At 35.1% G+C, this 26,647-nt stretch overlaps 1 protein-coding gene across 11 annotated transcripts in view; it reads left to right on the plus strand.

The window, feature by feature from the left end:
* SLC26A8 (solute carrier family 26 member 8) overlaps positions 1-26,647 on the plus strand; it is a 210,295-nt gene that overhangs the window by 91,608 nt on the left and 92,040 nt on the right. For 9 of the 11 annotated variants that reach the window (XM_031964989.1, XM_031964981.1, XM_031964985.1 and 6 more), the window contains 5 exons: positions 272-364; positions 466-594; positions 2,992-3,393; positions 15,043-15,097; positions 15,187-15,338. In XM_031964989.1, the coding sequence (XP_031820849.1) occupies positions 272-364; positions 466-594; positions 2,992-3,393; positions 15,043-15,097; positions 15,187-15,338 (831 nt within the window). Of the gene's footprint in view, positions 1-271; positions 365-465; positions 595-2,991; positions 3,394-10,035; positions 10,299-11,776; positions 11,930-14,464; positions 14,509-15,042; positions 15,098-15,186; positions 15,339-26,647 lie in introns of those variants that run through there. The other 2 variants (XR_004233713.1, XM_031964987.1) reach the window with 2 other exon arrangements.

The raw sequence follows: 26,647 nt of genomic DNA on the forward strand, positions 1-26,647 counted from the left end.
AGTTTTAGTGGTTCATAATAAAATCAGGAGTATGCTGAAAATTTGAACAAACTGGATATTTTAAAAAATGTAATGCAAAATTGTGTTTTTACTACTAGCTCTAGAATGCTGTAAATTTATATCAAAAGAGTAGATCTGTTTAGAATCTCATTTACAACTTTAGCTTTTACCTATGATGGAAAAATAATAAAAATTTCTCAGGGCTAAAGTTGGTGTTCTTGTATCATAAAGGAGCTAAGAAATTTCCTCAGTTTAGGATTTTGTCTTCCAGGCTGTGTACATTCCAGGAGTGAAAATTTTTCAGTTCTGCACTGCCATCACTTTTGTAAATGTTGAGGAAATCAAGCAGTTGCTGTTAAAAGAGGTAATTAAATCTCTTCTCCACCTATCTATCCCCATATCTTCCCATTTCTCTCCACCATCTTGTCTTCCCTTTCAGTTTGATATTCTTCTCATCTTTTTCAGGTAGATCTGAAAGCTGTGCCTCTTACTGATGAAGACTTGAGAAGTTTGTTCATTGACAACAGGTCTGAAATAGGTGAAGTCCCTTTTAAGTGTGCCTGCAACTGTGATGAACCGGAGCCACCCCCCAGGGTTAGATACTCTTCTCTTTTTCTCTTCTTTTTTCCTCACTTAACTAAGAATTGCATTAGTAGTTTCTCAAGAATCCAAGAATCCACATTTGCTCGGGGTTTGGATATATAATTTGATCTTGAGTAAGGGAATGCACTTAAATGAATTTTGGAGAGTTAGAAGGTAAGGTTTTTCCATATATGTGAGGACATAGACATTTCAGATCTGAAGCTGGCTCTCCTTGGATTTACAGGTATCTGAAAGTGGGCAAGATTTTTCTGGAACAGGTGAGTGTCCTATATCACATGTTAATATGTGACCAAACTGAACAGATTTTCCTAAGACAGTTAGATGTTTTACTTAACGAAAAAACATAAATGTGCTTTCAACAAACATAAATGATTGTCAGTAAAGAATTTCTGTGGTTAGATATCTGCGCTCCAATCCTTTCTCTGCCCAAGTTGAAGAACCAAGAATTTAATACATGAAGTAGTGAATAAACAATATAAATCAGCATGCAATTAGAACTAAATTATATATTATAGCTATAATATAGGATTTCAGAGAAGGGTAAAATCATTTTGAGCTAGAGTTAGTCAGAAAATATTTCATGGAGGTGATTGGACTAAATCTTGATATTGAAGATGAGATAATAGTTACATAGGTGAAAGAATAAGAATGCCTTTTCAGTGAGGAGAATAGCATGAACAAATGCCCAAAGGTAGATCTAAGTATGGTGTGTTTCTGAGACAGGAAGGAATTTGGCATGACAGAAGTAGAAAGTTCATTTCAGGAAGTAGTAAGAAATAAAATAAAGGGAAAACTTCGTTATAGAAGTCCTTAAAAAAGATGGAAGAATTTCAACTTGATATTGTAGGCTATAATAATAATGACTAGCATTTATGTACCACTTTAATGTCTGCAAGCACTTCATTTTTATTTTCCTATTTGATCCTCAACTGTCAGTTGGTATTATTATCCCCATTTTACAAATAAGAAAACAGACTTGGAGAGAATAAGTACCTTGCCCAGGGTCACACAATCAGTTAATTGTATGAGATAGGCTTGAATTCAGGTTTTCCTGACTGTGAGAACAGTACTCTTATCTATTACACTATCTAGGTACTTCTATAGCGTTATTGCTAATTTCTTAGTATTCTTTGATCATTTTTGGAATACCCTTTTCCCTTCTCAATTGGGTAAATTTATTTACCTTCCCTAAAGCTCTTTTCAAATTCTACCCCTTCCATCAAACCATCCTTGACCACACCAGGACTCACAGATCACTTTCTACTTGGAGGCCCTATAACACTTGTTACTTGTACTACTCACTTATTACTCAGTATATACTATTCTATTTTTTAATTTATATTTCTAGGTATGTGTCTCATCTCCCTTAATTAGAATAAAAGCTCCTCAAGGATAGTGACAGTTTTATAATTCTTTTGTGTCCTCAATGACCAACATAAAGTAGATACTCAATAATTTTTATCAATACCAGTAATTGAAATGAATGATAATGTTTAATGAAAATGGTGTTTGATGAAAGTAGTATTTAAAGAAAATCAATTTGGCAGAGATATAATTATACAGAATAGATTGAAGTTACCAAAACACTTTGTTAGGAAATTGCAACAATAGCAAGCAGAAAAGAATGTGGTAACTTGAACTGAGATTGGTCAGTGGAAGTAAAAAAATTAAGATAATGGATGTCATTTTTTGACATTTGATAGTGATTTATTGTGATTGTAGATTTAGAGCTAGAAGAGACTTTAAAGACCATCAAATATAACCCCTTTTATATGAGGGCATTGAGGCACAGAAAGATTAAGTAAATGGCCGGGAAGTAAAATACATTGTAAGAGGTTCTCTCTTAATTAGATGACTAAATGTTGTTTTCTTGAATTTAGTTAACTCTTATTTAGTTACTACACACAACCAAAGGTTACACTTTTCTATACATAGAGGGAAGTTGGAAGAGTGGGCCCTTTGAAAGGAGGAATGAATAGGTTCAATTTTGCATATGTTGAAATTGAGATAATCATGGGACATATGCAAGCCAACAGGTGCATTGGGAAAAAACCTGAATTTGGATTCAAAGGAAATGGATTAGATCACAGATATACTACTTAATTTTTATGGAAAGGTCACTTAATATTTCTGGACCTCTCTTTCTTCATTTATAATGTAAAGGTTTTGAATTAGATGTCTTTTGAGGTTCCTTCAACTCCTAAATCTATGCTCCCTATAAGTAGGGATATTTAGTACATAATCTAGGAAGACTTTCTGAAGGAGGAAAGGTTTGAGAATAGTTTAAAATAAAAGAAGGGTGATGAAGTGATCTGTCATCCAGCTTCTTTGCTCTAGATCTGAGTTCAATTTCTGACTCTTTTACGTATTCCTTTACTTTTGTCCCAGATTGCTTACACGGATCACCTTGAAAACAGATCTGAAAGTGATATATCCTCCATTGACCTGTTCCACTGCTCACGTTTTGAAGGTCCCCTTATGAGTCGTAGTATGTCTGAAGAGCAAATGGTTTGCATGATGGGCCATGGCAATTTAAGAAACCTAAATTCAAAGAATGAAGATGTAGACAAAGTCTGGGTTCCCAGCCATACCACAATAAATAGTTCTGGAGTTCAACTGCTAACAGCTTCACCTTCAAACAATGAACATATTGAAAGTCATCACAGGAACAAACATGATCCTGGAAAGCATAGTTCTGATGTATCTTTCATATCAACTGTCCACACTATCATCCTGGATTTCACTATGGTGAATTTTGTGGATGTAAAGGCTACACAAGTAATAAGACAGGTAAGTAATTCATAAAGAGGCTTTAGCAACAGTCTCATGCATTATTTGCTCTTAATACTTCTGCTATCTTTGCTAGTCATTTATTTCCTATTATTAGATTGCTAGTTTTTCAAGTTCAATCAAAATACAAAGAAACAATAAGAGTGTAACTCCTTGATAAATTTAACTGATGTATCAACTTGGCTTCTATGTATTCATAATCACTGATACTTTTTTAGAACTAGATTTTTCTACATAAAAATTATAATTCTTTAGAAAAGCCATGTTTTGACCGATCTTGATTATGAAAAGCAGAAAACTCTAATGACTTTTACACTGAGTTTTTGGAGATAAGAATTAATTTCTTTTTTTAAAAGATTGAGTCACCCTATCTTGCCTATGTTGGAAGTACAAGGGCTACTCATTGGGACTCAGCATTGGAATTTGAACTTGCTCCATTTCTAGCTTGAGCTAGTTCACCCCTTCTTAGGCAACCTAGCAACTTTCCCTTAAACCACCACCTCTACTTCTGAGAGTTCACTATAATAATGCTGAAGTAAGCATAGCTCACTCAGTCTCTGGAGCACAAGAGATCTTTCAGTCTCCTCTCCTCTCTGTAATCACAAGTATGCACCATCATACCTAACTGTTTTCTTTATAAGTAAATTAACAGAAAAGCAAGTTTTACCGAGTTCCTATTCTGTTGTGGTAAAGATTAAAATAAGATAATTTAAAATAAATAGAAAGCCTTGTTCACACCCTCCAGATCTTATAAATGGAGAAACAAAACATTCACCCATGAAACAATTTATGATCACTAATAAGACAATATATAGAATTATAAAACTGACAGCTGGATATCATCTGATCTAAATTCATTTTACAGCTAAACTGAATCTCAGAAGGGAAATGAATTACTATTATCCATATGATAGTGACAGAGCTAGAATTAAGTTCCAACTCTCCTGAGTTCTGATCTAGTGTTTCTCCTGTTATCTAGTATTTACTCTTAAGTAGTACAAATTTCCTAACAAATTGATGTAAATACTTAGAAACTAAAGATGTTAATAAGGTAAAGGAATAATCAGGTGAGGATAGTATGTGTCAGAGAAATTTCCCTAAAGAACAAAGTTTTGAGGCACATTTTAAAAGGAAAAATAAATAAGAAAATTTTTTGTGTGTATGTGTGCACATGTATAGACAATTCCAGAAAAAAAATGGTACCTATAAGGACGTAGATTCAGAAAATAAGTGAATTGGGTGTAGATAAATTTTACTGAAGTAAAAGGTAAGTAATAGGGGAAATTAGTGAGGTTAGTGAGACATTGATCTTAAAAGAGTGAAGGAAAGAAAGAGAGGCTAAACTAAGGAGGATTTAACATTGAAAGCTGCTTACCACTTCTAACAATGTTCAATTCAACAAACATTTATTGTATTTATTATGCCATGTTCCAGATATTAGGAATGCTAATACAAAAATGAAATAGTCCCTGCTTTTGTGGGGCTTACATTCTATCAAGAGATTGTGATACATACACAAATAAATAAATGAGAATGAATTTTAAGTGCACTAACTACTTGGAAAATCAGAAAAGTATTCATGGAGGATATGGCACCTGAACTGAGCCTTAAAGAAAGAAAAGGATTCAGAGATGTAAGAAATGAGTAAAGGAGTACATTCCAGGCTCAGCAAATGACTCGAGTAGATGTACAGAGGTGACAAATGGATTATAGAATTAAGGGAAAGATAGGAGTTCAATTTAAGTGAACTGTACATTGCAAGGAAGGAGTAATAAGAAATGTCATGCCAAGAATTCTGTTTTTATTCTTAGAAATAGGAAACTATTAAAGGTTTTTTTTAATTGGACACATACAATAGGAAGATTATTTTGATTGCCATAGGAAGAATTAGAAAGGAGAGGGATGGAAAATAACAGGGAGACCAATTAGAAAGCTACTATATTACAATAAACCACTTAAGAGATGATGAGATTCTGGAGTAGGCCAAAGATCATATGAGTAGAGAAAAGGGGTCCTACAGATGTAAAACATCCTATGAACATATAATTGACAAAGAATGACTGCTGAATGAGTGAGGTAGAGGAAAGAATTAAGGAATACTTTGAGGTTATGAAATTGAATATCTGGAAGTATGGTGATGCACTCTATAAAAAGAAAGAATTTGGGAGAAGACAGGGGAAGTAATAAGTTTAAAGTATCAGTGGTATCTCTAGTCAGTGAAAAACCATTATTGTTAATAATGAAGAACTAGAGTCCCCGAGAGATTAGGGATGGATATGTAGATTTGAGAGTTATTTCTGTTAACCAACTCTTCTAACCTTCTAAACTTCTCAATCCCGTCCAGCTTTCTATACCCTTTTTTTTCTTCTACAAGTTCCAATTATCTGCTTGCTCCTTTGATATTATTTTAACTATTCTCTTTTCCCACTTGAAATCCTTTCAACAGAGATATCCTGTGGAAAAAGAGAAAAAGATTTCCAACTTTTCCCCTTTGCTGTCCCTGAAAAAAGCCACAAAATCCTTCTCTAGGCTTTTAAAATAGTATTGATTTGTTACCTGAAAATATACAGAAACAGGCAGAGATTTAACATACTAAACAAAATGATGAATCGATAAAATTATAATAATTGACAATTCTGGATTTTAATGCATTGAAAATGGAGTGGGATGTTTCATAGACTCTTTCATTTTTTATTATATCATCTTTTAAATTTTTTACCCTGAGAATACATCTTAAAAGAGGAAATCAAAAGTCCAATCATGAAAAAGTTTGACAGAGTACAGCTTTCTTATCCTAGGTAACTAAAATATAGCCACAAATCAGTTCACCTGGCACACTTTTTTCTCTCTTAATAAGCTTTTTGTCTGAGTTAGTTGCCAGATCAAGTCTCCTTGGAAACCAGCCTGAGATTCAGGTTAACACCAGTGATAGATCTAGAGGGATTCTCTCAGCCTGCCTTCCAATCATCTTTGTGTCTTCTATATCACTTTTCTGATCCAAAGCTAAGCTATTATATGACTCAGTAGTGTTTCCTTCATCTATGGTCTCTTAGGCAATGAAGGCATTTTCTTGTATGGTTCCAAAGATTTCTCTGTAGGCTTTAGCTGACTTTCACTTCAGAACTGGTAGTCTTACTCTTTTTCTGCCTTACTTTGTTGGCCTGAAATATTCTCAGTAGCCATATCCCTTGAGTGAACTTTAACTTCTTTTACCTATTGTTTTAGGCTGGCATCTGGATCTAATCCCTCTAGTGGCTAAGATGTTGCTAAAATTATCCCTGGAATGCAAATTATTATATATGCTCATACAATCCTAAACTTAAATGAAGAAACCAAGTCCCAGAAAAATCAAGTCTACTCAAATCAAAAACATTAAGTGCCTACTTTGTGTCATGTACTGTTCTGAGTTCTAAGGATATAAAGACAAAAAATCTGTGCCCTTTAGGAGCTCACATTGTAATGGGGATGACAAAATATATACATATATATACACATATATGTATATATGTGTACGAGTGTGTATATATATATAATATATATATATATATATGATATATGCAAGCAAGTTGAAGATAATCTCGGGGGAAGGAACTAAGATTAAGCAAGATTAGGAAATACTTCTTGAAGAAAGTAAAATTTTAGCTAACATTTAAAAGAAACCAGGGAAGACAAGAGGCAGAGATGAAGAGAAAGAGTATACCAAGCATATGAGACAGCCAATGAAAATACCAGAGTTAGAACATGGATTGTTGTATGTGGAGGAATCATAAACTAAAGGTACTAAATTGTACATGGAAGGGAGTAAGGTATAAGGACTCTGGAAAGGTAGAGAGGGAACAGGTTATGAAGGACTTTAAAAGCCAAACAAAGGATATTATTATATATGATCCTGAAGGACATAAGAAGCTTTTGAATTTACTAGTGCAATAACATGGTCAGACCTATGTATTAAGGAAAATCACTTTGATAACTAAATGAAGGAGAGACTTGAAATGAGGAAGACAAGGAGACCAACCAGAAGACTATTGCAATAGTCCTGGTTGGAGTAATAAGGGCCTGAACCAGGGGAAGGAAGGGGTGCATATGAGAGATGTGAAAGGAAAATTGGCAGGATTTGGTAACAAATTGGGTATGGGGAGAATGAAGATGAGAAGTCAATGTAGGTTGTAAACCTGGTGACTTGGGAGAATGATGACACCCTTGACATTAGTATGGAAATTAAGAAGAGGGGATGGTTTAGGGATGGAGAGGAAATGATAACAAATTCAGTTTTGGATATGTTTAAGTTTATAGTGTCTTTGAGACATTGATAGACAACAGAATGACTACAAATGTCAGACTAGTGTTATCAATGTTAAAGCTTAGAATGAGTTGAAGCTGGTGAGAAAAGATAACAATAAAAAGTGTTTTCTAAAAGTAATGAAAAAAAAAAGAAAGATCGAAAGAGAGGTAGTACTATTGCTTAGGATAGATGGAACAATAATAACAAGAGAGATTCAGAGCTGCTTAATAATTTTTTTGCTTCTGTTTTCTCTGCCAAGGAGAATGTTTTTTTGGAGTAGGAAAGAACATAACAAAAAGTTAATAAGAAATTGATGCTTAGAAAGTAAGAAAATATCTAGCTAATCTTAATGAGTTCAAGTTCCCTATGCCAAACAAACTTCATCCTCCAATACTGAACCTTAAATTTGATGATCTTTGAAAGATCATGAAGAACAGGAATTGTAGCAAAGGCCTGGAAAAGGGCAAATGTTCAAACTTTTTAAAAAGGAAAGAGACTGGAATCTATATAGTCCGATGAGTTTACCTTTAGTCCCTATCATAACAAATAGAAACAGAAACTGTGGTTTTATTGGGAGTTTCATAAAGGAAACTCCCAGATGAAAAACCTTCCTCTCCTAAATGCAACTCAGCATCATCTTTCACTGAGAAATTAAAGAACTTGCTGAAGGGGATACAAAGCCAGACTAGGACAAAGGGGTATCCTGAATCCAGGTCTTCTTGGCTTTGAGGCCATCCTTCATCCACTACTCTAATGCTGCCTCTCTGAAATGTAGCATTGAAAGAATGATAAGTGAATACCTAGAAAAGAAAGTAGTAATCCAAAAGTGCTAGCATGGCTTCACTGAACAAAGTTTATGCCAAGCTGACTATTAATATTTTTGACAGTTATTAAGCTGGAGTAACAGAGGACTGCCAATAGATACAATCTAGCTAGATTTTAGTAATTCAGTTCATCAGGAATTTATTAAGGAAAGAAACAAGCATTTGTTATGTATCTAATATGTATCAGACACTTTGCTCAGTACTTTACAAATATTATATTATTTGACCTTTACCCTAGGAAATAGGTATTATTCCTATCCTCATTTTGCATTAAGGAGAACTAGTATATGTCTAAAGTCATAGTTAAACTTGGGTCTTTTGACTCCTGGTCCAGTGTTCTCTCCACTATTCCACATAGTTGCCTAGGTGCAGGGGATACAAGAAAATAAAACAGGCCCTGTCCTCAAAAGCCTTACATTTTACTGAAGAGAAGCACCATGTACACATGTAAGTAAATACAAAATATATACTAAGTAAAAAGATAGAGACAGTGACTGGATGAGTGGTTAATTGATTCAAGGAAGTCCCAGGTTTTAATGCGCTTGCTTGGCAAATCATACTCTTAGAGAATTCTGTAAAACATTGTAAGGTTATAGAACTTGATCAGGGCTTATATAGTTAGTATGTATCAGAGGTAGGATTTAACTCTGGATTCCCTAGTCCAAAGGCCAGTCTTCTATCCTTTCTGACAGGGGTGGGGAATCTTTTTTTCTGCCAAAAGCCACTTGGCATACCATTTTTAGAACTCAAGCAGTGGGAAATTGTTCCTAGCTTTCAGTTCATCATCATCTCTGGCTGCCTTAGCAAATGATTTTGTAGACCTTATATGGCCTGAAGACTGGACATTGCCCACCTCTGCTCTATGACCAAGTAAATGCAAAACAATTTTAGGCACCAGTGAGAGAACCCTAAAATACTTGTTAGATTAAAAAAAAAAATTTACATAAGAAATATCACTTGAACTGAGCTTTGAAGGGAGCTGAGGATTCCAAAAAATGAAAGTGAGCAGAGAGAACATTCCAGCAGCAGAGTGCAGACAATCTGTATAAAGACCAAAGGGCAGGAGATGGAATGTTCTGTTGGTTGGTTGTTGTCCTTTATTCTCAAAGACCACCCAAATGACATCACTATGTTGGAGTGTGTATGACTAGCTGATCTAATCAATATATACTTAGAATGCTCTACCACAGGTCAGACACAAACATTCCACATGAACATTTGGAGTAAAGAAGTTTGTATATCTCACATTTTTCTTGGGCTACTACAATTCTGCTTCAATCATAGAATACATTGCCTTCTTTGATGTGGACATACCATGCTGAATGGTCCTTTCTTTGCCAGTGTCTGCCATGTCACACAGTCAGTTCCAAAATTCTTCCAAGAGATTGTGTGAGTGTGTTCTTGTATCACTTCTTCTGACCTCCATGTGAGTGCCTACTTTGTCTGAGTTCTCTATAAAATAGACTTTTAGGCAAATGTACTTTTTACTTTTCAAACAACATGGCTAGCCAATCCAAGGTGTACTTTCTGTTCTAGAGTTTGAATGCTTGGCAGTTTAGCTCAAGAGAAGACTTCACCTTGCCAGGTGATCTTCAGAATCAGTTACCTAGCATGGAGATTTCACAGCTGTACAACAAAGAGATCAACACAGTGGTTCTGTGGACTTTCAGTTTGCTAAGCAGCCTAATACTACTTCTCTCCTACACTTTATTTTGGAATCTTTCACACAAAGAACCAACTCTGGGAATATGTATGTCAACCTCATCAATGTGTATATCCCTGAAAAGTATACTGCAAAAGTAAGTAAACTGGGACACAATATTCAAATTTCTCCATATGCTGTAACCAGTGGTTTCATGTATGGATGGTGTAATGCTGACTGGGAGAGAACCCGTGTTTTCTTGGTGTTAATTGTTAGGCCAAAATTAGCACAAGTAGCAAAGAATTGATCCATACTTTGTTGTATCTCAGCTTCAGAGGCTGCATCAAATGCACAGTCATCTGTACTATCAGTGTTATAGCTGAGCTTGATGCTGTTTTTGTCCTCCTTGGAAGTATCTGACAAACATTGCTGAAAACATCAGGCTAAAAAGTGTGAGAATAAGCATACAGCCTTGCTTCACTTCACTGGTGACTGGAGAATCCTGAGAGAATCCTCGATTATCCAGCTTCCTTGGAAGAATGCCATCATTGGCATACAATACTGTCTGAGTAACCAAATTTTGCCATGATCTTCCACAAATGCTCACAACTGATAATATCATAGACCTTAGTCATATTGATAAATGTTGTCTACAGACCTTTGTTCTCTTCCTGTATTTTTCCTGGGTTTGTCAAGCAGGAAACACCTTATTGAACATTCTTCAGCCCTTTCTGTAATACACATTATGTCTCAGTTAAACAACCATCTTCCATGTGAAGGACCAGACTCTGCCAATAATTTCTCCAGCAATAACTTAAGAGATTGATGTCTCCCCTCTCCTCTGTAATTGTCATAAGAAAATCTATTTCTTTTACTTTTATAGAAATGGATTTTAATAGAATAACTTCCTCCTGCCATATAACCTAGAAAAATTTTGTCAACCTTTGTATGAACAATTGACCATCCTACCCCCACCTTGTTAATCTCAGTTGAAGGAGAATTGGCACCAGGTGCTTTGCCACACAAAAGAAACCTAATGGCATTCAAAATCAATTCTTCAGATTCAAATTCAGCTAGAAAGGAATTGACTTCAACCTGAAATATATGGTCAGTGGTTTGAGCACTGATAAATAACTGTCTATTAAGAACACTATAGAAATGTGCAAACCTTCTCTCTAGGATCGTGACATAATCATTAATCATAGTAGGTCCCTTGGCACTGAGTAGTTGAGATGCACCATAAATCTTTGGTGCCAAAATAGCCTTCACAGCATCATAAAAGCTCTTTGGATTGTTACTATCATTGTAAAACTGAATTTCATCTGCCTTCTTAATGAATCAAGAATTCTGCATCTCTCTCAGCTTCTCCTGAACTTTACTTTATTATTATTTATTGTGTTTTATTGTATTTATAAAAGTGGAAGATAGTATTGGTGATAAGAAAGTCATGAGATACACAAGTAGTGACTGTTGCTATTTCTGACTCCATTTCTCCTAAGAACTCCCTGCCATGTTTTCTGGTCTGTGCCTATTCTTGCATTAAAGTCACTTAGAATTATGAGCTTGTCCTCTTTTGTCACACTGATGATGAGAGTTTCCAGTTCTTTATAATTGTTTTTTCTTTGATCTCATCAGGGTTCAACATGGTGGTAGCATGAGCAGTGCTGGCACTTTCCTGCAAGTGGCAATTGTTGTTTTTCTTTTTGGATGAAATAGCTCTTTATTAAGAATTCCACTCATTTGGGATTTATCAAATTACACATATTCTGCGATTATTCATCAGTTACAGTAAGAATCACAATTCTACTATTCTTGTTAATTGCATCTTCAGTTTGCAAGAATTAGCTTAAAATCAAGTTCTCAGTACTCATATAGTTCTAAATGTTTAAGTTATTTCTTTTGCAAGAATCAAAGTAAATGGCAATTGTTGTTTTTCTTTTTGGATGAAATAGCTCTTTATTAAGACTTCCACTCATTTGGGATTTCTTTTTTAATCACATTAACCAATTATTTATGTTATTGTTTTCTTTTGTTTCTTTGCAAAACCAGCTTCTAGTTATATTAGTTCAATGTTTTTTTTTTTTACTTTTTGTTTTATTAACCCTTTGTTTTTCAGGACTTCCAATTTGGCATTATTTGGGGAGTTTTAATTTGTTTTTCTAATTTCTTTTTTTATTTTAGTTGCAAGCTCAATTCACTGACTTGCTTTTCTCTGTTTTATTGATCTTAATTTTTAGAGACAGAAATTTTCCCTTAACTACTGCTTTAGTTGCATCACTTACATTTTTATATGTTGTCTCATAGTTGCCATTGTCTTTAATGAAATTACTGATTATTTTTATGATTTGTTCTTTGACCTTTTATTCTTTAGGATTAGATTTAGTTTCCAGTGAATTTTTAATCTATTTTCTACTACCTCTTATTGAATGAAATTTTTATTGCATTATCATCTGAAAAAGATACATTTAATCTTTCTGCCTCTCTACATTTGGTTGTAATATTTTTATGCCCTAATACATGGTCAACTTCATATACTGCTAAGAAAAAAATTGTATATTCTTGTCTATCCTCTTTCAGTTTTCTCCAGATTTATCATAGTTAACTGTTCTAGAATCTATCTGCTTAACTTCTTTCCTGTTAATTTTTTAGTCTTATCTAGTTATAAGAGAGGAAAATTTAAGTTTCCCCACTAGTACAGTTTTATTATTTCCTTTTGTAACTCATTTAACTTTTCCTTTAACTATTTGGATGCTATATCATTTGGTGCATATATTTTTGGTATTGATATTACTTTATGTATTAGCAAGAGAGTTTCCTTCCTTATTTCTTTTAGTTAGATCTATTTTTGCTTTTGATTTGTCTAAGATCATGATTGCTACTCTTGATTTTTTTTTTACTTAAACTGAAACATGAAAAGTTTTGTTGCAGCCCTTTTTCTTTATTCTGTATGTGTCTCTGTGCTTCAGATATTTCTTGTAAATGACATTATAGGATTCTGTTTTTTAATTGATTCTGCTATCCACTTCTATTCTATGGGATATTAATCCCATTCCCATTTTTTAAAATAATAGCTTTTAGTTTTCAAAATACATGCAAAGATAGTTTTAACATTCACCCTTGGAAAACTTTGTGTTCCAAATTTTCCTCCCTCCCTCCTCATCACCTTCTTCCCTAGACAGCAAGTAATCTAGTATATGGTAAACATATGCAATTCTTTCACATATTTCCACATTTATCATGCTGCATAAGGAAAATCAGATCAAAAAGGGAAACAATGAGAGGGGAAGCAAGGAAACAACAAAAACAACAAAAAAGATAAAAATACTATATTGTAATCCACATTCAGTTCCCATAGTCCTCGCTCTGGAAGAAGATGGTTGTCTTCATCACAAGATTTTTGGAATTGTCCTGAATCACCTCATTGTTGAAGTCATCTATCAGAAATGATCATCGCATAATCCTGTTGCTGAGTACAGTGTTCTTTTGGTTCTACTCACTTCACTTAGCCTCAGTTCATGTAAGTCTCTCCAGGCCTTTCATAAATCATGCTGCTGATCATTTCTTACAGAACAATACTATTCCATAACATTCATATAACATAACTTATTCAGCTATTCCCCAACTGATGGGATGATCCACTCAGTTTCCAGTTCCTTGTCTCTACTGAATCTCTCTCAAAGAGATCATAAAAAAGGAAAAAGGATCCACATGGGCAAAAATATATGTAGCAGTTCTTTTTGTAGTGGCAAGGAAATGGAAACTGAGTGGATGCCCATCAGTTGGGGAATGGCTGAATAAATTATGGTATATGAATATAATTGAATATTATTGTTCTATAAAAAATGATCAACAGGATGATTTCAGAAGTGAATAGAACCAAAAGAACATTGTACATAGCAACAACAAGATTGTGTGATGATCAACTGGGATAGACTTGACTGTTTTCACAATGAGGTGATTCAGGCCGATTTCAATAGACTTGTAATGGAAAGAGCCATCTGCATCCAAAGAGAGGACTATGGGAACTGATCACAACATAGTATTTTTTAATTGTTTTTATTGTTTGCTTGCTTTTTTTCCTCTCAGTTTTTTCATTTTTTCATCTTAATTTTTCTAATTAAGAATTTTTATTCTAAAAAATACATAAGATTTTATTGCACACTCAACTTGAGTCAGGAGTATAAGAGGGCAGCTAAAACATGCTAATGAAATATTGAACTACATTGAGAGAGATTTTAGGAATAAGGAGGTGACAGTTCCATTGTGCTCTGACTTGGTCAGATCATGTGTGTATTATCTTGTTTTCTGTTCTAAATCCCACAGTTTAGAATGGACAGTAAAAAGCTATAAAGCATCCAGAAGACCCCCAAAATGATGAGGGCTGGGGATGTTTGGCCTAGAGAAGAGAAAACCTAGAGGGAACGTGATCGCTGTCTTGAGGAAGAAGAACAAGATTTAGCCCTAAAGGGCAGAAGTAGAAGAAGTGGGTGAAAATTTGAAATACAGAAATTTAGCTGTGATGTAAACTAGCTAGAGAAAAACTAGCTAGAAATTGGATTACCTAAAGGTGAAATCTGCTTCTTTGGGAGAGGGTAGTTTCCTCCTGTTTTCTTAATTAACTCTTTCCCTCAGTTTACCCCTCTGTACTACAGTAAGAAAAAATGTCCAACACCCTGGAAAGAAGATATACAAATGTCATATGATGTTAATAAGATGTCCTTTGGTATATGTATATGTTTTTAAAATGTTCATGAAGATTCTTAAGTGTGTCAATCAGAAGGCAGAGATTCATATAAGCAAGCCAATTTCCTCATTAAAAGAATTCTTGAAAACTCTGTTATCATCATTTTTCTTCTGTATGTTCAGTTCACTAATTGTGATTTAATAACTTCTCTCCACAGATCTGCAATGCATTTTACAACATTGATGTATTAGTTCTCCTCGCAGGTTGTCATCGTGAGTATCATGCCCCCCTGAGCTATGTTTCGTATTTCTGAGTCCTCTTTCTGTTCAGATGACTGAGTCTACCTTGGTTTGATTTTCAGCACTGATTGTTAAGAATTTTGAAAGAAGTGATTTCTTTGATGCTGGCATTACCAAGGCCCAGTTGTTCCTTACCCTTCATGATGCTGTTCTGTTTGCTCTTGGGAAGAAATATTTGGAGACACCTGAGGATGAGCCAGAACCATTAATAAAGGTTAGCTGATCTTGTGTATCCTTGAAGAAGAGGGGTAAAATTGGAGTCAAATTAACACTAACCAGAAGTCTGGGCAACTTCTTATAAAGTCAAATAATGACTCTAGGAGAAAGATGAGGGTAAAACATAGAGGGATAGAATTCCTGGCAATTATGGTGTCTTGCATGATGTTCTGCAATTAAACAGTCAAAAAATGACTGATGGCTTCCACCATCTAGTCTCAACAGTAGTTTAAAACCATAGTTCAGTTATTTATCTTTGTTAAGGTCTAACCAATAGTCAATGTTAGTTCAAGAATCTGTCTTTTCATCAAAACCTAACTCAAACTAAACAAATACAGAAGAAATTGATTTAAAAATCAGAATTCTCATTTATTAATTCATATTGAGGGACTGGACCTCAAACTAGTACCATGCTTTCTAAATACAACATTTGCATGAATTAGTATTCTCCAAAGAAGATGTATTTTTATAGTGCCTAACACATAGTAAGCCTTTATAAAAACTAGTCAATTGAATGAATTGGGACTAGATGATTTATGAAATCCTTCTAGCTCTAATAGTTTATGATTTTATAGAAAAACTTCAGATCTTTTCAAATAAATTGCTTTTAAGTTATCTTTCCCCAAATGGAGCCATGGAGAATTGGATATAACAAACAATTAAATAACAAAATTTAAAAATCCTATACTTAAATAATTTTCTTTCAAAATGGAAGACTTTGCAGTTGTTCCTCTGAAATTTTACTTGGTATTATCAGCTTGAGACCTTTGGATATTTTGAGGCTTAATTCCGTCTTCCAATTTGTCAGCTGATTCTCCCAACTTATTCTGTTTATATATTTAATCAGCATATCTATATCTTCAATTTAAATCATAGATAAAACTGTTGAATAGAATAGGGTCAAGACAGAAGCCTGTAGCTTGTTACTAAAATATTCCTCCAGTATGATATTAATTAATTAATCAATACTTTGAGATTGGTTGTTTGGTCACTTACTTGAATTGTCAAATAGCTCATATTCCTCCATTTTGTCAATAAGATTACCATGAGGATATCAGACGTTTTACTGAAAATATAATGCACTATGTTTATGTTGATTTACTTGTCTGATAACCAATTTTTAAAAAGGAGATAAAATCAATATAGCATGCATGTATCATAGCATCAATATCACTCTAATTAGTGAATTAGTTAAACCATACTGGCTCTTTCGATCACCATGTATTTTTTTCTTTAAGAGTTCAAGAAAATATTGGTTTAATAAATAGTTTAATAATTTTCCAAGATAATATTATTAGGCTCTGATTTTTGAGATCTACCCTTTTCAGTTTTTAAAAAATATTATAAGAAATTTATTATAATATTTCTTGTAAGGTTCTGGCTAGCTTTCTGGAGGTCTTGGGACCAGCCTTCATTTCAGTAGAATAATCACCAGAGAATAGCCAGGGATAAAAAGTCCAAAAGTCTTTATTGTCTCCTTCACAGTCTGTCTCCTTTACCTGGGGTTTGGTTAGCTTTCTGGAGGCCTTCTGGATTGGGTCTTGGTTTCAAAGGACAAAGCAGGAGAGCCACCACAATGGTCTCTGTCTTGAAGTCTTTCTCTGTCTGAGTTTGTCCCCATTGTATATGCTCTATTACAATTACATCATTACAGTATACTGAGTATAACCAATCATTATATCACTAGGGAACCATTATTTGTTGTAAGATTAAATCAATCATACTGAACTAAAGAACTCATGCTAAACTAGATAACCATTGACTTATCAATTCCACTGAGTTGACATCTTGTTTAAATCAATTGTACTGAGCCTTAAGTATATTTCTCCAAAGTTCCTGCCCTTTACATCTCCAGCTTTCTTTTGTTTTAGAACATAGGTGGTCATGCCTGACTTCTCAGGGAGGTGAGAACCCCAAAAAGGAGGTGATCATGCCCCTCCTGACTTCTCAGAAACGGGGGTGAAAATACCAAAAAAGGAGGTGATCACACCCTCCCTGACGTCCCAGGAAGGGAGATGAAAACACCAAAGGGAAATGGGGAGTCAAGCCAGATTTTGTTAGTGGATTTCTGAAGGGTTTCACTTGAAACAGGTATACATAAATCCATAAACATGGGAGGTATTATACAAGCATATAGTAATATAATACAGGTTAGTAGTGATGTAACAAATAACATGAATCAACATGAGGAATTATACGTCCATAAGTCCTACAAATAGTCCAAAACCAATCTATTGTCCATTACTTCATCATGTGTCAGGGAATCCAATGATTCCTGCAAATTTTGAAGTTCTGTATCAATCTTATCATGTCTCAGGGAATCCAATGATTCCTACTGATTTTGAAGTTCTGTAACACTCTTATCATCAATCTTACATCTCAGGGAATCCAGTGATTCCTACAGGTTTTGAAGTTCTGTAACAGTCTCATTATCAGCCATGCTCTTTCAATGTCAGATGTTTCTTGGATCTTCTCCTTTGTTTCAAGGTTTTTTCTTTCTTTTTTTTTTTTTCTATTTTTGTCTCTCTTCTATGGACAAGGCGAATACAGCTCATTGACACCCATCTGATTCCTTCTCCACCTGTACAGATACAAGCAAACTCTCTCCGCCAAGCAGTTAACTTACCTGGTCCCTTCCATTCACCACTTTCTGAATCTCTCCACAACACCTGGCGATTATCTAAACATAGTGGAGTTGTTCACACTGGACACTGCCCTTCTAGTGGGTTATAAAACCTGTCTGCCAGATCCAGTGCATCTTTGTCAAAAATCAAGAAGTTAATTGCATAAAGAGCTAAATTTAGAAGTTCTCTAAGTTTACCTGTGGCTCCCCCTTTCTTTTCTTTTTGAGGAGCATCTTGATGTCTCTGTTTCTCCTCTCTACTATTGCCTGTCCTTGAGGATTAAAGGGTATGCCAGTGGTGTGTAATATTTGATACTGTGCACAAAAGTGTACAAAGTGTTTAGAAGTATATGCAGGTCTATTATCTGTTTTTATTGCTTATGGCACATCCATGATTGCAAAAGCTTGTATAAGGGATTCAGTGACCACTCGGACTGTCTCTTTTGTTGCTGGTATTGCAAAAGTAAACCCAGAAAAGGTGTCTACCACAACATGGATAAAAGACAGGCGACCAAAAGATTTATATGGGTCATATCCATTTGCCAAATTTCATTGGGTCTTAAACCATGAGGGTTCTTCCCTGGAGGGAGCATAGGAGCGTGGAAAGGAAGGCAAGTTGTATAGGCTTTTACTATGCTCCTAGCTTCCTCTCTTGTTATTCCAAATTGTGAATGTAAAGCTCAGGCAGCCTGATGATATTTAGAATGAGATTCTTGGATTGCCTGAAATAAAGGAGTATTGGCTAGCATGGTTAGAAGGCTATCTGCCTTTGAATTTCCATCAAAAATAGGCCCTGGAAGTCCACTATGAGAGTGGACATGTAAGATATAAATCTTACTTGGATGTTTTCTCACTTGCTCTTAAAGTTCCTTAAAGAGCTGATATATATTAGAGGCTACAAATTTTATTTGGGCTGTGGCAATTCTTTGTACCACACCTACTGAACAGGCCAAATCAGATATTATATTTACATCTCCTGGATAATGAGTAAGAGCTACCATGATTGCATACAATTCATTCTGCTGAGTGGACTGAAGAGGAGTTCTGACTACTCTCTTTATAGTTAAGTCACAAGAGTATACAGCACAAATATTATGTTTGGATACATCTGTAAAGATAGTTGGTCCTTTAAGAGGAACTTTAGAAATCTTTTCTTCAAGAATCTATCACCAATTATGTAATAGTCTGTTTATAATTAATTATGTAATAGACCTGTGTGTAAAATTTGGAGCCATGGTTAATAAAATTTGCCACTCTGGGATAGTTTCACAGCATACGTAAATTTGTGCATTGGTATAAAAGGTATATATCTTGTCAGGTCTTATTCCAGATAATTGTACTACTCTTTTAATGGGCTTTAATAAGATTCTAGCCACAAGCACTGGGTAAGGAGTAAAGCTTTGTTCTGCTTGTGCTGGGAGGATCACCCATTCAATCACACTATCTCCTTGATGAAGGACTGCTGTGGATGCTTCTTTTGTAGCAAAAACTGATATTTCCAAGGGTTTTTGAGTAATTCTTTCAACCACATTGGATAAAACCTGTTGGAATCCTTACAAAGTGTTAACTCATTAGAGTTGATAGAGACAATAATTATCTAATTTAGCATGGTTCAGTATGATTGATCTGATCTTACAAGGAAATGTTATGGGCCAGAACTTGATACAAGGTACTAAGTGGAACTGATAGAAACAATGCTTCTCATATAAGCAAGAAGCTTTTAGGGCCAAAGAGCACTCTGGGAAGAAGCCCACAATCCCACTCTCAGAGGAGGAGTCAACCTTTTACACCGAGCATAAAAAGAGCTTCACTGAGTCAGTCAGAGTCAGTTCAGTTCAGAACATTGCAAGAGTCGGAGAGGAGCACTCTGGGAGACATAGAAGCCCACAAGCCCTCTCTTGGAGACAAGACAGATTCATTCCAACTTTCACCTTGGTGCTGGCTAGAGATATTTTGAAGAAGAGAAGCCAAAGCTGGCAGAGACAAAAGATTAGCGGCAAGAGCTCTTGGAACCAAAGAGGGAGAGAGGCCTCTAAGAAAACTAACCGGGCTATATTGAAGGACACAATAAAAGATTTGAATTTTTAGCATCTGGCTGCATTTGAGGTGATTATTATTTTTAACTGAAACTAAGGCTGCTTCCAGAAAACCTCCCCAAGAAACCTACTCCCAGAGAGAACCATCTTATATTATATAAAAGAAGAGAATACCACAAAAACCAGTTCAACCTCTCTTAAAGCCTCTTGAGCTTCTTTTGTAAATTTGTGTGATAAGTTTAATGCAGTGTCCCCCCTTAAAATGTTATATAATGGTTCTAATTGATTGGTGGATAAGCCTAACACTGGATTGGATATCTCCTATTAATTTTTGAAAGTCATTTAAGGTGTTCAACTTCTCTGTTCTTAAAGAAAGCTTTTGTACTATAAGCACCTTAGGATATACTTCATATCTAAATATTGAAAAGAAGCATATCTTTGAATTTTTTCTGGAGCTTTATGCAATTTGTAGTTCCTTAGTGTTTCTATGGTCTTTTGTAGACATGCTTCTAACATTTACTCCTCAGGTGTACACTCCAAGATTTTGTACATGAATTGTAACAACATAACTTTTGGAAATGCTTTTCTTACCAGAGTAAGAGCAGCAGCAACATACATTTGGCACATAGAAGGGCTATTTTTCATTCCCTATGGCAAAATTGTCTATTCATATCTTTTATAAGACTCAGATAAATTAACACTGGGCATGAAAAGGCAAATCTTTTTATATCCTCCTTATCTAGAGGGATAGAAGAGAAACAATCCTTAATGTCTATAACCCAAAGAGGCCATTCTCTAGGCAACTGAGTAGGAGATGGAAGTCCATGCTAAAGAGTTCTCATAGTTTCCATCTGTTCATTTACTTTTCTTATCAGTCAATATCCTCCATTTTTCAGATTTCTTTTTTACAACAAATACAGGGGAATTCCAAGGACTTAGAAAAGGTTATAAGTGTCCTTGGTCAAGTTGCTCTTTTACTATATCTAATAAGACCTGAATTTTATCACTTGTTAAGGGCCACTATTCTACCCACAGTGGTCTATCAGTTTTCCATTGAATGGGGACAGGTGAGAGTGCAGGCAGTCCTTCAACAACAGCCCTGCCTAAAAAAACAAAGTATTCAGTTGTAATCCTAACTGCTGTAAAATGTCTCTTCCACATAGATTGATGGGGATTTTTTCTTTTTTTTTTTTTTTTGAGGGATCAAGAAGCTGGAGAGTTTATTATCAAATCTTTTATATGATGTAACTTCTTGTTTTTTTTTTTTTATTATTATAGTAACTTTTTATTGACAAAATCCATGCCAGGGTAATTTTTTTTACAACATTATCCCTTGTACTCACTTCTGTTCTGATTTTTCCCTCCCACCCTCCACCCCCTCCCCTAGATGGCAAGCAGTCCTATATATGTTGAATATGTTCTAGTATATCCTAGATACAATGTATGTGTGCAGATCCAAACAGTTTTCTTGTTGCACAGGGAGAATTGAATTTAGAAGGTAGAAGTAACCCGGGAAGAAAAACAAAAATGCAAACAGTTTACATTCTTTTCCCCGTGTTTTTTTTTTCTTTGGGTGTAGCTTCTTCTGTCTGATGGGGATTTTTTCAACTACAAAAGGAGTAAAAACTCCTGTTTCGCCTTCAAATGTCCATCTCATAGGGGCAGCACTAACTTCAGCTGCTATTGATCCTCCTATGCCAGACATAGAGGTGTCTGCCTTAATGTTTGGCCAATAACTAGGCCAATTGGCACTCCTAATGACTGTATGATCTGCACCTGTGTCTACCAACCCTTTCAGTGGTATGCCCTTTACATAGATAGAGCATAGGATGGTCAGCTGTAATGGCTGCAGAAGAGAATATTCTTGGATTCTGTTGCTGGGAATCAAAATCTGGACAACTATCACCAGATTGACTATTAGGAGTCTGTATCAGTAAACCTGATACTACTACTTCTCCTGGGTGATAAGTCATATATTGTCTACCTGTGGTAGTGACTGGGATATTAGCTACACATTCCCCAGTTTCCCAAATCAGTGTATGGATAAACACTGTTTTGTAAGCACTCTTAGAGGGGAAATGGTCAAGACTACTGTGCCTGAAGGAAAAGGATCCATAGGCTGGACAGGGACAGATTTCACTTCTCTCAGTAGTCCCAGCTGCATACAACTATATTTTACTTAATTGCAATCCCTTTTTCCCATCTGATTGCTTCTTGGCTGATAGATCATATAATCCCTTTCTTCCATCAGATTGCTTTTTGGCTGATTGATCATAGGTTAATATTGAACTTCTAAAGACTCTCTGGGTGTAACCGTGGCTGCCATCATGCCCCACCTGATTTTTGCCTAAGTCCCTGAAACTGGGCCTCAATCTATATTCTGAGGGCCTGTTGCATTTTGGACATGGGGTTTTGGGTCTTGTTCTCTCACCCTGACTTCTCACTCTATCTCTATGCCAACATTGAGCTTTCAGATGCCCTACTTTACCACATTGAAAACATTGATGAGTCTCTCTGGAAATCCCTTGCCAAAAGGGACCCTGTCTTCCCATGTTCTGCATCATACCCTGGGCATTAAAGGCATTTGTGCCCACTGTGGCACAGCATCTTATGATCTCCTCTAAAAGAGCATCCTTGTGTAGTCCTAGTATAATTCTTCGACAAATCATTAGCATTTTCTCTAACAAGTTTTTTTTTTAATCATTATTCCTGTTGCTGCATTTTCACCAATAGTTCATATGACAACTGTCTGCAGATGGCCCCATAAAATTAGCAAGGAGTTCATTTGGACCTTGCTCTATTTTCGTGAAGGCTTCTTCTCTATCTTGTCTTCTTGGGAGGGTGCCCTGTGCTTTGATAGCAGCAGTATCAATTTGCTCATATGTTATCAATTAATCTGTGCTAAAGTGTCTGCATAATGACCTATACCTGCTAGTTGATCAGAGGTGACTGATATATTAACTCTAGTTTATCTATTTTGTTGGTCTTCTATTCTACATAGTTCACTATACTCCGAAAGTCACAACAAGTTTTGTCCAGGTTCTAAACATATCTTTGCTATAGATTCCCAATCACCAGGGCTTAAAATTTCATAAGCCAAATTCTCTAACCATCTTAACATAAGATGATGTAGCCCCATAAAGAGTGCAACTCTTTTTCAGATCTTTGATAATTTCCAGATCAAAAGGAGTGTATCTTCTCCTTTCTTGACCTGAAGAGTTAAACTCTTGAATAACAGGGTATGCTTCTATTCTTAAATCAGATATATCTTGTCCTTTTTTAGCCTTAACTAGTGTCTTTTGTAATCTTGTCACAGAAGGTGGATAAAGCTCCTGCATGGATGGTGCTGATGATGTCACTGCCCCTCCCCTTCCTCCTTCTCCCTTCACTCATGAAGGGTTAATTGAGGGGGGGTAGATCAGGGGATAGGGAAAGCCCTAATGGCTCCTGCTATGAAGCACCACATTCCTTAATTTCATCAGCATTTTACTTAATGCCTTTCTTATCAAATTCATGTTTTTCAGCTATTTTATCAGTATCCCCCTCCTGCTTTTTCTCCTTTTTCCTAATTCTAAAACTTACGTAATTCCTTAAAGTCAATTATATTAAGTTATATAGAGAGAATGTTTCTTTAGGAATTGAATCAGGACCATTACCATTGTAATAATTAATTGCTGTCCTGCTAGTTTCCACTAGTCTGGCTCTAATTCTTCCTTTGAGAACCAAGGGGACATATACTATAATGTTTCTAAAATCCAATGATCTGCTCACAAGTTACAATCAATTTTATTAGGTTAACTATGCATTCTACACACTTCCCTTGGGGTGGGGAAGGCTGTTTTCTAAGCAATTGCCCCATTTCAGTTGAAACTAGTTTAGCCCTTTACAAAGTTTCCTGCTTGTCTATTTTTGTACTCACCCTAATTCTGGGTAACAGATGTAGGTCCTTAGTCCACCAAAATGTAAGGTTCTGGCTAGCTTTCTGGAGGTCTTGGAACCAGCCTTCATTTCAGCAGAATAATCACCAGAGAATAGCCATGGATAAAGTCCAAAAGTCTTTATTGTCTCCTTCACAGTCTGTCTCCTTCACCTGGGGTTCCTGGAGGCCCTCCTGGGTCTTGGTTTCAGTGGAGGAAGCAGGAGAGCCACCACAATGGTCTCTGGAAGTCTCTCTCTGGCTGAGTTTGTCCCGTTTATATGCTCTATTACAATTACATCATTACAGTATACTGAGTATAAACCAATCATTATATCACTAAGGAACCATTATTTGTTGTAAGATTAAATCAGTCATATTGAACTAGAGAATTCACATGCTAAACTAGATGACCATTGTATTATCAATTCCACTGAGTTAACACTTTGTTTAAATCAATCATACTGAGCCTTAAGTATATTTCTCCAAAGTTCCTGACCTTTACAATTTCTTATCCAATATTTCTCCTATTCTTCATGATTTCTGAAAAATTATCAACTTTGTTTCTGCAGTTAAATCTGTAAGTTGTTTTAAAGTCTTAGAATTCATCTGGGTTGAAATACTTGAATTTACTTAAAGGAATTAGTTATTTTCATATTTTCCTACTCTGATTATGGGTATGGAAGACCGGAAGAGATACAAACAAGTAGAGATGGCATTTGTACATAGGAAGGCTCCCTAGCTAATAAAATACTGGATTTGTAAATTAAAATACTATCATTAGTAGAGTTCATGTATTAATCTCCACTGTGAATTAACTTCTGTGTTAATTTTTTAAATGGATTTTAAAATTTAAAACTTAAATACAAAATGGAAAAAGAAGAAAAGAAAAAACATTGTCATGTGCACAGTAGACGATAAGGGAATATTCAAAATATGTAAAAATAAAATTTTTATTTCAAGAAAGTATATATAATAATAGAAGATATTATATTCAAAACTATCCATCTTTGTTTCTTTGTAGGTTTTCTTTTGTTCTCTGCTGTGCACTTTTTACTTTATTCTTTTTTCCCCTTTCTTCCCCACCTCCAACTCTCCCAAGCAAGCAACAGTTAAGCATGGACATATTTATATATAAATATATGTGTATATATATATTCACATACATACATATATATGTATGTATATACACATACATCTAAAACAATATAATATAAATTTCTTTCTTGATTGATTCTTTTTAAACTTTGACTTCTTCAGATAGTGATCAGTGGATTTTTTCTATTTCTACTTTTCCTTCTTGTTCTATCACTTTGGGACAATTTTCTTTAATTATTTCTTGTATTGGGTTTTTTGTTTTGGGGGGTTTGTTTTGGTCATAGCTTTCAGGTAATCCAATTATTCTTATGTTTTCTCTTCTTGATCTGTTCTCCAGATCTGCTGTTTTTCTTATGAGATGTCTCACATTTTCTTCTATTTTTCATTCTTTCTATTTTGTTTTATTGTTTCTTGATCTCTTATAATCTCATTGGCTTCCCCTTGTGCAATTCTAATTTTCAGAAAGTCATTTTCTTAAGACTGGACCTCCTTTTCTATTTGCTTAACTTTCTTTTCATAATCTTCTTGTTTTTCTTGGATTGGTTTTGAAGTGTCCGAAAGGCATAGTTTATAGTTTCAAAGAATTCAAAAAGATTCTTTTATAATCAGAAAAGTGTTTATGCCACAACTGATGGACTAAACTTTAAGGGAGTCTAGCAATTAGAGGAAATTTGAGAGAGCTTTTTATACTGAAATTTGGGGCTTCAGTCTACAAGTTTGTAAATTGTAAAAAAGAGTTAAGGAATCTGGATGTCTGGATGGTTTTGTTGCTCCACTTTCCTTAGCTAGATAGGCAGTTTTGAATAGATCTAGACTCTGAGCCATCATGTCCCTACTTTCTGTCTTTTGGGGAGAAGAAATTCTGGGGACAAAGGCCAAAGATCTCAGTCTTCCACTGGAGTTATGGCTGGTTCAAGCTGAAAGAGCTGAGTCTGCCTCACAAGGAGGGTTCCATTCAAAAGGATGATGAGCTCAAGAGTCCAGAAGCTGGCTTAAGTAGCATCCAATGAATGTTGTAGTGTTGACATTCTTTAAGGTGAATTGACTGGATCCTAGAGGAAACAAATCTAGCAAACAGGGGGTTACCCTTTAGCAAGATGCAGTTTCCTTCCTTATCTTTTTTAATTAGATCTATTTTTTGCTTTTGTTTTATCCGAGATCAGAATTACTATCCTGCTTTTCTTTACTTCAGCTGATGCATAATAGATTCTGCTCCAGTCTTTTACCTTTACTCTGCATGTATCTCTCTGCTTCAAATATATTTCTTTTCTTTTTTTTTTTTTTTTTTTTTTTTTTTTTAATTTAATAGCCTTTTATTTACAGGATATATACATGGGTAACTTTACAGCATTAACAATTGCCAAACCTCTTGTTCCAATTTTTCACCTCTTACCCCCTCCCTAAATGGCAGGATGACCAGTAGATGTTAAATATATTAAAATATAACTTAGATACACAATAAGTATACATGACCAAAACATTATTTTGCTGTACAAAAAGAATCAGACTCTGAATTATTGTACAGTTAGCTTGTGAAGGAAATCAAAAATGCAGGTGTGCATAAATATAGGGATTGGGAATTCAATGTAATGGTTTTTAGTCATCTCCCAGAGTTCTTTTTCTGGGTATAGCTA

Source organism: Sarcophilus harrisii, chromosome 4 (assembly GCF_902635505.1).
Source record: "Sarcophilus harrisii chromosome 4, mSarHar1.11, whole genome shotgun sequence".
Classification (NCBI taxonomy): domain Eukaryota; kingdom Metazoa; phylum Chordata; class Mammalia; order Dasyuromorphia; family Dasyuridae; genus Sarcophilus; species Sarcophilus harrisii.